The 12,247-nt window shown below is 48.8% G+C and overlaps 1 protein-coding gene across 1 annotated transcript in view; it reads right to left on the bottom strand.

Annotated features, from left to right (window-relative positions):
- LOC310787018 (uncharacterized protein) overlaps positions 1 to 12,247 on the bottom strand; it is a gene marked incomplete at both ends in the record, with an annotated part of 71,117 nt that overhangs the window by 22,753 nt on the left and 36,117 nt on the right. The window contains one exon of the mRNA XM_083648340.1: positions 8,046 to 8,089. Within this exon, the coding sequence (XP_083504466.1) occupies positions 8,046 to 8,089 (44 nt within the window). The remainder of the gene's footprint in view (positions 1 to 8,045; positions 8,090 to 12,247) is intronic.

The raw sequence follows: 12,247 nt of genomic DNA, 5'->3' as shown, positions 1-12,247 counted from the left end.
TGGCATCTGCGGATGACCAGGGCATCAAGAGTATCAGCAGGGCTGAGGGAGGAAGGGGGTGCGGGCGTGGGGGGACACGAGGGAAAACGGAGAGAGAGAGAAAGAGAGAGAGGGAGAGAGAGAGGGAGAGAGAGACACAGAGAGAGAGAAAGAGAGAGAGGGAGAGAGAGACACAGAGAGAGAGAGAGAGGGAGCGAGCACCTCTCACTTCATATTTCCCCAGCACCACCCCAGCGTGCCAGCCAGCCTGCAGTCTGTTCTCCTTTGAGCTTCTATTCTACCACAGAACAGAACAAAAATCAATTCATATTTCCATAATCCACACGCCTGTCTGTCTGCATGTCTGTCTTCGCCTCCCCCTCTCCCCCCTGCCTCCTTCTCTCTCCCTCTCCCCTGGGGTAGACTAACCCCTCCACTCTCCTCCCCTGCCTCCTTCTCTCCCCCTCTCTCTCCCTCTCCCCTGGGGTAGACTAACCCCTCCACTCTCCCCCCTGCCTCCTTCTCTCTCCCTCTCCCCTGGGGTAGACTAACCCCTCCACTCTCCTCCCCTGCCTCCTTCTCTCCCCTCTCTCTCCCTCTCCCTGGGGTAGACTAACCCCTCCCCTCCCCTCTCCTCCTTCTCTCCCCCTCTCTCTCCCCTCTCCCCTGGGGTAGACTAACCCCTCCCCTCCCCTCCCCTCTCCTCCTTCTCTCCCCCTCTCTCTCCCTCTCCCCTGGGGCAGACTAACCCCTCCCCTCCCCTCTCCTCCTTCTCTCCCCCTCTCTCTCCCCTCTCCCCTGGGGTAAACTAACCCCTCCCCTGCCTCCTTCTTCCCCCTCTCTCTCTCCCTCTCCCCTGGGGTAGACTAAACCCTCCGCTCTCCTCCCCTGCCTCCTTCTCTCCCTCTCCCCTGGAGTAGACTAACCCCTCTCCTCCCTCCTTCTCTCCCCCTCTCCCCTGGGGTAGACTAACCCCTCCCCTCTCATCTCCTCTCCTCCCCTGCCTCCTTCTCTCCCCCTCTCTCTCCCTCTCCCCTGGGGTAGACTAACCCCTCCCCTCTCCTCTCTCCTTCTCTCCCCCTCTCTCTCCCCTCTCCCCTGGGGTAGACTAACCCCTCCCCTCTCCTCTCCCCCTCTCTCTCCCTCTCCCCTGGGGTAGACTAACCCCTCCCCTGCCTCCTTCTCTCTCCCTCTCTCTCTCCCTCTCCCCTGGGGTAGACTAACCCCTCCCCTCTCCTCCCTCCTTCTCTCCCCCTCTCTCTCTCTCCCTCTCCCCTGGGGTAGACTAACCCCTCCCCTCTCCTCTCTCCCCCTCTCTCTCTCTCCCTCTCCCCTGGGGTAGACTAACCCCTCCCCTCTCTCCTTCTCTCCCCCTCTTTCTCTCTCCCTCTCCCCTGCGGTAGACTAACCCCTCCCCTCCCCTCTCCTCCCTCTCTCCCCCTCTCTCTCCCTCTCCCCTGGGGTAGACTAACCCCTCCCCTCCCCTGCCTCCTTCTCTCCCCTCTCCCCTGGGGTAGACTAACCCCTCCCCTCTCCTCCTTCTCTCCTCCCTCTCTCTCTCCCTCTCCCCTGGGGTAGACTAACCCCTCCACCCCGATCCTACGGCCTACAAATGTCATTGCGCTGAGCAACAATAACAGCCTAAACAAAAGGAGGCCTTGCTGTGAGATGTGAGCCGCTCTGTGGAGACTGTTGGCTGCTGCTGCCATATGCTGGCCAGCCCGGGCCACAGACAGGCTACAGAGGAGGCCAGCCCGGGCCACAGACAGGCTACAGAGGAGGCCAGCCCGGGCCACAGACAGGCTACAGAGGAGGCCAGCCCGGGCCACAGACAGGCTACAGAGGAGTCCAGCCCGGGCCACAGACAGGCTACAGAGGAGGCCAGCCCGGGCCACAGACAGGCTACAGAGGAGGCCAGCCTGGGCCACAGACAGGCTACAGAGGAGGCCAGCCCGGGCCACAGACAGGCTACAGAGGAGTCCAGCCCGGGCCACAGACAGGCTACAGAGGAGGCCAGCCCGGGCCACAGACAGGCTACAGAGGAGGCCAGCCCGGGCCACAGACAGGCTACAGAGGAGGCCAGCCCGGGCCACAGACAGGCTACAGAGGAGGCCAGCCCGGGCCACAGACAGGCTACAGAGGAGGCCAGCCCGGGCCACAGATAGGGCTTTCACACCGGCAGGGCTCCGTGCCGGTTCTGGTTCCCGAACCCAAATTTGAACCGGCCGGCGCGTTCAGACCCGAAAAAAGAATTGGTTCGGAACCTGAAAAGTTGGTTCTCGGAACCAAAAGATAGTTGGTTTTTCCTTGGGAACCGTGACATCATCAGTGGGCGTGTCTCATTCTAGGCTGTGAAACCGAGCAGGAAGGAGAAGAAGGCAGCGACAACATGGAGAAACATAATTTGCAGTGGTCTGCTGAGGTGATTTGGGCATCTACCGAATTTCAAGAAAAGCTAGAAAGCAGTACAAGAAAGAGCAAGTCGTATGGCGAACTTGCAGAAGAGATGGCCAAGGCTGGGTTTACTCGAACGCCAGACCAAATAATGAATCAACTTAAAAAACTGAAGAAGGACTACCGAAAAATGTCCTCCCACTTTGGTTCCGCTTAAACTGGTGTGAACGCGGGCTGGTTCGCCAGAAAGCACCAAGGTTCCGAGACTCCAGAACGGAACCAGAACCGTGTCTGTCTGAAAGTGGTAAGAGAGACAGAGGGACTGTGGCTACGGAGGACCCCAGCCCCCAGCCCACAAAGGAGCCCTAATCCTGGTAATGAGGCCCGTGAATACAGCCTTTATGTATACGGGGGAAAGGGCCAATCCTTCTATACACAGAACGCTAACTAGCCATCTTAAGGGCTAACTAGCCATCTTAAGAGCTAACTAGCCATCTTAAGAGCCATCTTATCCACACAAACAATCTGCTCCACAGCAGAATGAGAGAATGGTGAGGGGTGTTGTGAAGAAAACACTTGGGAGAGAAGAAGGGGATGAGGCAGGTCCATCCATCTCACCACATCCAACGTGTTGCATCATCACGCATCATATCATAGCTTTTTTGTTTTTCTATTTCAGATGTTCTTCTTGCTACTGTAGCTTTCCTTCCACCTCCCCTCTTCGTCGCCCTCTCTCTGTTGAAGGCTGTAATTGTCGCTCCACGCACTTGTTCGCTCGCTCACTCTCTGTCTCTCTTCCACTGATGCTAGCGTAGCGTAGCGTGCTCTGGTTCTTGTGGGGCAGGCAGACATCCCCTGAAGCGTCTTTTCCTATACTAACCCGTTGATTCCTCAAAGTGGATGATAGAGGGCCGCGGAGCTGTTTCAACTCAGTGGAGAGATGGTTTAGCCTACGCACATATACAGCGCTCTCTCTACTTTATTCATTTGTCCATTTCTTGCCTTCTCGCAGTCACGGGCTGCTGCGCTCTGCTGCCCGGCGCTTCGCTTCAGGACCTGTGTTGTGTCCTGCGTCATCGATTACTCCCAAAACGTAGTCGACTAGTCAACTCATCGAATAGTCACGGGATATTTTTTTCGGCCAATAAAAACAATACATTTTTGACTTTAACTAATGTAGGCGGGACCAACCTTGGGATCATGTGAAATAGCACAGTCCTCGATTGGCTCTGAGAGACTGTTTACAAATGAGCCGCGAAAGCCCAGCTTCCTGTCTGAGCTGGAGATACCCACTGTTTGACTCAGGTAACAACATGGGAGTCTTTCCCTCTCTAAAGAGTTCAACCCCCACTTCGGTCAGGGTTCCTACCTGTGCAACCGTTTATGTTCTATGAAAACGTACATGTGCGCGCGCTGTATCAAATTGATAGAGAATAGAATTCTATACATCCGCTTAAATGTATATGTAAATGTATATCACAGCTTATCTAATACCAAATGAATTGAGCCTTGAGTCCAGGACTGTTTAACACAAAAGTATATTTAATAGCTTACATTCTCTGCAATACATGTATATTGACAGAGGGCTGAACCTCAATGTACACAATTCTGATATGTCATACAGAGTCAAATATTCAGCCCTATGGCCGACAGTGTAACATAGATTTATAGGCAGAGGAGGAAAAGGCAGAGAGGGGGGGGTGTGTGCCGTGCAGGCTCCTGTCTGTATCAGCAAGTGTTCCTGTCTCATGGCCATTGTCATGCTGAGTTTCTGAAGGCCAGAGCAAAGGGGAGAAATCTCCTGCTTGATAAGCTAGTTATGTGTCTCTGCATAGTGCAAATATGCATTTGTGAGATGTCATGGGTGAATCTATATGTCAGATGTCATGTCATAATGTGTATGTCATGTCATCGTTTATAGCATTAATTATGTGTATGCAATTATAGCTTATTGATTAGGAAATGGCAATGGAACTTATATTTTTCTCCAACAACTAATGTAGGCGGGACCAACCTTGGGATCATGTGAAATAGCACAGTCCTCGATTGGCTCTGAGAGACTGTTTACAAATGAGCCGCGAAAGCCCAGCTTCCTGTCTGAGCTGGAGATACCCACTGTTTGACTCAGGTAACAACATGGGAGTCTTTCCCTCTCTAAAGAGTTCAACCCCCACTTCGGTCAGGGTTCCTACCTGTGCAACCGTTTATGTTCTATGAAAACGTACATGTGCGCGCGCTGTATCAACGCACGTCATCATTTGCGTTAAAGAACTTAAATTGATACGAACCGAAGCTAATAGCTTGTTCCACCCATTATTCCACTTTAGCATAATGACTGCAGCGCTGTTCTCTATATGTCTGTTCTCTCTTTGCTCAACTCTTTGTCTGCGCCCAGAGCGGAAATACCCGAAACGGTCGCCGCCATGACAGTCTGCCATGAGCCAACATACATCAGAGCTGGTGGGCTTTATGGAAAGAGCGTGACTCAAACTGGTTAACAGTTATATCAAACTGGTCATTCAGTGGCATTTTGCACCCACGTCACTAACGTAGCTCACAGCTAACAGCTAGCTAATGCCAGAGGCTAACGCCAGCTATTTACCGTAACTGTAATGTATTATCTGAATATCATACGTCAGTCGTCAGACCACTACAATGTCTGACGTCATCACCCGTTTTTACCAGCAGTTTATTTTGAGGACTTTGAGACCTAAATAAGGTGATTTGTCAACAAAATACACTGGCGAACACTGTGGCTAATCAACAGAGCAGGGCAGGACCCAGCAACACATGATATATCTTGAAAATGACTCAATACACTGGAGGAGGGCTTTAAATTCTCTTTATTTAACATGTATAGATATAATGTAGAAAATGATTGTTCAAACAAATCTATGTTCAATTAATTAATTCATTAATTAATTAATTAATTAATGTTTATTCCTAAAACAACAGGGGAGCCGGAGCGATTAGTTGACTACGATGACGCACAGTGTGGACTAGTGCTTTTGACCGTCGACTAGTCTGTGACACCGCAACAAACCACTACAACAACACACTGCCTGAGACGCCACAACAAACCACTACAACACACACACTGCCTGAGACGCCACAACAAACCACTACAACACACACACTGCCTGAGACACCACAACAACAAACCACTACAACACACACACTGCCTGAGACGCCACAACAACAAACCACTACAACACACACACTGCCTGAGACACCACAACAACCACTACAACACACACACTGCCTGAGACACCACAACAACAAACCACTACAACACACACACTGTCTGAGACACCACAACAACAAACCACTACAACACACACACTGCCTGAGACACCACAACAACAAACCACTACAACACACACACTGCCTGAGACACCACAACAACCCCTACAACACACACACTGCCTGAGACACCACAACAACAAACCACTACAACACACACACTGCCTGAGACACCACAACAACAAACCACTACAACACACACACTGCCTGAGACACCACAACAACAAACCACTACAACACACACACTGCCTGAGACTCCACAACAACCACTACAACACACACACTGCCTGAGACACCACAACAACCACTACAACACACACACTGCCTGAGACACCGTCCACAACAACAAACCACTACAACACACACACTGCCTGAGACACCACAACAACAAACCACTACAACACACACACTGCCTGAGACACCGTCCACAACAACAAACCACTACAACACACACACTGCCTGAGACACCGTCCACAACAACAAACCACTACAACACACACACTGCCTGAGACACCGTCCACAACAACAAACCACTACAACACACACACTGCCTGAGACACCACAACAACAAACCACTACAACACACACACTGCCTGAGACACCACAACAACAAACCACTACAACACACACACTGCCTGAGACACCACAACAACAAACCACTACAACACACACACTGCCTGAGACTCCACAACAACCACTACAACACACACACTGCCTGAGACACCACAACAACCACTACAACACACACACTGCCTGAGACACCGTCCACAACAACAAACCACTACAACACACACACTGCCTGAGACGCCACAACAACAAACCACTACAACACACACACTGCCTGAGACACCACAACAACAAACCACTACAACACACACACTGCCTGAGACACCACAACAACAAACCACTACAACACACACACTGCCTGAGACACCACAACAACAAACCACTACAACACACACACTGCCTGAGACACCACAACAACAAACCACTACAACACACACACTGCCTGAGACACCACAACAACAAACCACTACAACACACACACTGCCTGAGACTCCACAACAACCACTACAACACACACACTGCCTGAGACACCACAACAACCACTACAACACACACACTGCCTGAGACACCGTCCACAACAACAAACCACTACAACACACACACTGCCTGAGACGCCACAACAACAAACCACTACTACACACACACTGCCTGAGACGCCACAGCAACAGAGAGCAGGAGTCACCCATCACATGCCGGAGCGACGACAGGAGAATGATTCGTCCTAATCTATTTGCAGAGAGATGTGCACGATATAGATGGATATAAATACACATTATTATACGATACAGTTGGATATAAATACAAGTTATATGTTTGTGTGATGGTTTTGATCAAGTTGGACAGAAGTACACACTACTGTCATTCTCTAGGGATGAAGTCCATGAGAGACAACATGAGACACCCAGAGGATTTGGTGGCGTGTGTGTGTTTCTTCCTGAGGCTAAAGAGCGGGCCTTTTAAATACGGGGGAAACTTAAAACCACTTTTATATTCATCCAAAAATATATTTGCACACGTTACGTGCGTGCTTGTGATTTGCCAAAATGTCCTCACCCAGAAGGCAATATTTGAACCACGGAGAGATGCTGAGGTGTGCGTTAACATTGCGATACTTTACCTCGGACTGGTGTTGGAAAGAGTGAACATATACAGTAATAGTGTGCCAGAACCATCGTTCAAAACGGGCTTTTAGGCTGAAAACGAGCACGATAATGCTGCACACGTGAAACAAAAGGAAGCAGGGGGAGAATGTAAAAGAGAGAGATAAGCAGATAATGAGAGAGAGAAAGAAACAGAGAGGAGGGGGGGGGGGGACAGAGGGGTGCATTCCTGTCACGGTTGCATGATAATTACTGATTCGTCAGTTATTGAAGACCTGCTCACTGCCTTACATTACCAGTGAGACAGCGATAGAGAGAGAGAGAGAGAGAGAGAGAGAGAGAGAGAGAGAGAGAGAGTGGAGAGGGGAGGAAGAAGAGAGGAGGAAGAGGAGGAGGAGAGTGGTGGGTGTGGTGGTGGGGGTGTTGTTGGTGATGGGGGGAGTACCACAGGATGGCAGGGTGAGTGAGGGCATGAGGAAAGGGAGGGAGAGGGAAGAGGGAGGAGGTGGAGGTTGCCTGTAACAGTGAACAGGTGAGAGGAAGACAGAGAGGAGAGAGAGAGAAACAGAGAGGAGGAGAGAGAGACAGACAGAAATGAGAGAGAGAGAGAGAGAGAGACAGATAGAAGGGAGAGAGCCAGAGAGAGAGAGAGATGGAGAGAGAGACAGAGAGAGAGAATGAAAAAGAGGAGTGTGTTCCAACCTGGTGTGTGTGGTCCTGGGGGAAGCTCCACAGCACGGCTGGATCTAGAGGTAATTGACAGACAGCATTAATCAGCGGGTGAGAAACACAGCGTCTTCGCTAGCTGCCTCAGAACACATACATATTCATGAGAGGGGAGGGGGCAAGGTGGCTGCTGGGAGTCGGCGCACGCACACATACGCGCACACATACACGCGCGTGCACGTGCACACACACACACACACGCACACACGCACACACACACACGGCACACACACACGCACACACACACACTTACTGTATGCTCACACACCACACACACACACACACACACACACACACACACACACACACACACACACAGAGTAGCATACACAGTGAGAGACAAGAGTGTCTAGGCTCTATGTGCTCTAAATATGCAAATCTATATCCTGCATGTAGATATGATAGGCTCTATTATACAACACATCATGCATGTTTGAGAAAATCATATCCACACACTCAAGTTAATTCGCTCATTTATTGATATCCTAGTCTGGTTATTATGGATAAATGTAAGTTCAGCGAAGAAGGTTTCTAATGGTAACGGGGGCGGCCTGCGTTTGTGATCATTGTATTTGTCTTGGCAGTAAACTATGACTGCACCTATGGGACAGAAGGGATCTTCATTCTTATTTAGTCATCTTCAAAGGAATGTACTATTTATGAAATGCTTCTAATATGTCATACAAAATGGGCTAATTAAAACAAAGAGTATTACAAAGGCTTCTTAATTGTTGTCTTATGGCTGGAGGGATGATATTAGGCCAATACTATATAGGCAATGTTAACCAAAGACAGAATTGGCAAATAAAACTAGACTAATTCCAAGTAGTAAATTGGCAAAAATTACAATTTAATTTGCCTTAAAAAGCTGCCTGTCTACTGTTAAATCTAGTGTGTAATTATTGGAGCTAATTTATATGCAAATGATCACCTCCAAACAGCCAATCATCTCCCTGAAAAGTAAGCCTGGCTTCTCTTAGGCTTAGCCTAGCATGTAGTTGGAAAGTAAGCCTGGCTTCCCTTAGGCTTAGCCTAGCATGTAGGTGAAAGGAAGCGGCCACCCAGCCAAAGCCTGAACACAGGGGTCTCTGGTAAACATGGCTGCCACGGCTGTGAGGTCACCCTGTGACCTCAGCAGGAACAGCAAGGAGTTGAAGAGACACGCCAAGTTCACGGTCATGGCAGACCATGAGCCTCCAGGCTTCTGGGCCAACTCACCATCTGCCTCCAAACAAAGTTGGCTGGTTGAACCAGAGTGAAACTGTTATCAAGCCTGATGATGATATTCAACATATTTCAATCCTGGGGAAAACAACACCCACATTTTGAACAGGCGTAAACCATGCGAGATGTTTGATGTAGACCCCTTCGTTCAAAAACCTTCTTTATAACCATTTCAACATGGCCTATATGCCTAATAACCTGCGTAGTTATTTATGAATAGCCAACACCGGGGAGATCACCTGCACTTTAGGAAGGAGGACATGCAAGAAGACACTTACAGTAGCTTCATGACTAACAACACTGGACGCCAGACAGAGAGACACACACAGTGGACATACGGATGACAGGATGCAGCGGACAGAATCAAGGATGCCTTACATAATCCTATTGGATAATTTCACGGGCCCCATCTTGAAAAGAGCGGTAAGCTCTCAGCTCTATACTCCACACCCCCAACCCCCCTTCACCCTACCCTGTGATCCGCCACAGTTAGGACGATTTTATGCTGATTTTCTGGGTGAGAGGATGGGAACCACTGCCTGAGAGAGAGAGAGAGAGGGAGGACAGAGGGAGAGGGAGGACAGAGGGAGAGGGCCTGGAGGAGAAGGAGGGAGAAAAGAGGACAGAAGAGGGCAGATGAGGTAGAGAGGAAAGATGTGAGAGAACAGAAGAGGACAGATGAGGTAGAGGGGAAAGGACGTGAGAGAACAGAAGAGGACAGATGAGGTAGAGGGGAAAGACGTGAGAGAACAGAAGAGGGCAGATGAGGTAGAGGGGAAAGACGTGAGAGGCAGTGTTGGGAAAGTTACTGAAAATTGGTAATTAGTTACAGTTACTAGTTACTTCTCTCAAAAGGTAATTTAATTACTTTAAAGTTACCAGTTACTTCAAAGTAATTAGTTACTAGGGAAAGTAACTTTTGCGTTACTTTTAAAAGTCTGCTTCGATTGTTATTAATGCACACATTATGTTAGTGTTGCTGTGCCACAGTGTGGCATTGAACATTCGCTTATTGGGGAGGCTTATAGCCTATCAAGGTCCTTAGCCTCTGGGGCTCTGGCTGCAGCTCTCTCCCCGGACTAGGTCTGAGGATCAGAAACTGGGTAATCCTCTGAAGTTGTCCGTTATTTTCATGTCCTAAAGTAACTAGTAACTAGCCCAGTTACTATTTTAGTAACTGTAACTGAGTTACTGAATTTGAAAAAGTAATTAGTTAGATTACTAGTTACTGAAAAAAGTAGTTAAGTTACAGTAACTAGTTACTTAGTAACTAGTTACTCCCAACACTGGTGAGAGGACAGAAGAGGGCCAGTGTTTCCCACAGGATTTTGAGAATTTGTGGTGGGGGACCGCAGACCCCCTAGGGGGGTGCGGGGGCATGCCCCCCGGCAAGATTTTTTTTAAACATTTTAAAGTAAAATGCATGAATTTGGTGTACTTTGAGAAAGCTTAAGAGCAAAATTAAAAGGCTAGATCTATGAAGAACATGTCATCATTACTGTGCTGTGGGTTTACAATGACAAACTAAATTTCTCCCTATAGGTCAGGGATACTCAACTTGCTTTGCCACTTTCGTGAAATGATAGAAGGCGAGGGGCCAGTTAATAAACAAACAATATACATTTTTCTGTAGCGGATTGTAGGTTTTTGGGGTGTCAGCCGGAGTTTAGGCTGACAGTGTTGTGCACACCGGATAGTTAGTTAGGTTAAGTTAGTTAGGTTAAGTACATACATAAGTGCCTGGGTAGCGAGCAGATGGTGGTATTTGACAATTTAGCAGCTAAATCATAGATTATTGAAAGATATTCCATATTCCAGACTGAAATGCTATAACAGAAGTATTGGCCAGAATGACATGAACATTTATTGGACACTTATTCAGCGGATATCTTGCATGTTGCGTTCAGGTGCACTGTAAAAAAAAAAAAAAAAAAAACATCTTATTGTGGCGGTCCAAATATTATTGTGGCGGCCCGCCACAAATTCCTTTATGTATGGGAAACACTGGAGGGCAGATGAGGTAGAGGGGAAAGACGTGAGAGGACAGAAGAGGGCAGATGAGGTAGAGGGGAAAGACGTGAGAGGACAGAAGAGGGCAGATGAGGTAGAGGGGAAAGACGTGAGAGGACAGAAGAGGACAGATGAGGTAGAGGGGAAAGACGTGAGAGGACAGAAGAGGGCAGATGAGGTAGAGGGGAAAGACGTGAGGGAACAGAAGAGAAACAGAAAATAGAAGAAGGCAGAGGAAGAAGTTGAAGGAGGAGGGAAGGAAGGCGTACTATCTAGACGTAAGTACCTCGAGGCCTATATGCCACCTCTAAGAATAGGAGTACTGATGTAAGATCATGTCACGTGACCGAGTGAACTCCACTGCTGCTTAAAAGACAAACCCGCCACAAATCAGCACTCCCATTCCAAGACCTTTTCATAAATATGGACCAGAGTATCTCCAATCCAGCAGACTCAGGTGGAGAGAGAGGAGGAGGGAGAAGAAGGTGAGGTGTGTAACAACACAGCAAACACTTCAGTCGTCTCCTGCACCTAAGGACATGTACGAGATTCAGAGCACTCCTCCTGAGCATCTGCCTTTCTTATTCTTGTGTGCTCTTTCTCTCTCCATCCTTGTTGTACCTCCAAACAGTGTTGTTGTAGTACTCGAGTACAGACCTCGATTCAGTCCTGGACTCATTTTCGGGGGGTGGCTGGTGGTGGTGGTGACTGCACATGTATCTGAGGAAGCATGTGCTCGTCTACAACTCAGACGACCACAGATCGGCAGAGGGGGTGGAGCAATGAGCGGGACAGCAGGTAGGGATTGGCCGAGAAAACGGCGCGGGGGGGGGGTTTAGGGGTCGGAAGAAAACTTGATCAAAAAAGAAAAAGGAAATGGATAGATAACTCTTTTTTTTGTAATGATTATTACGATTTATTTGTCCTGTCACAAAAAGGGGAAC

The sequence above is a fragment of the Poromitra crassiceps genome (assembly GCF_964638095.1).
Source record: "Poromitra crassiceps genome assembly, chromosome: 12".
In the NCBI taxonomy this organism is placed as follows: domain Eukaryota; kingdom Metazoa; phylum Chordata; class Actinopteri; order Beryciformes; family Melamphaidae; genus Poromitra; species Poromitra crassiceps.
The sequence above is the reverse complement of the archived record's forward strand: the minus strand, read 5'-3'. Positions and strand labels throughout refer to the sequence as shown.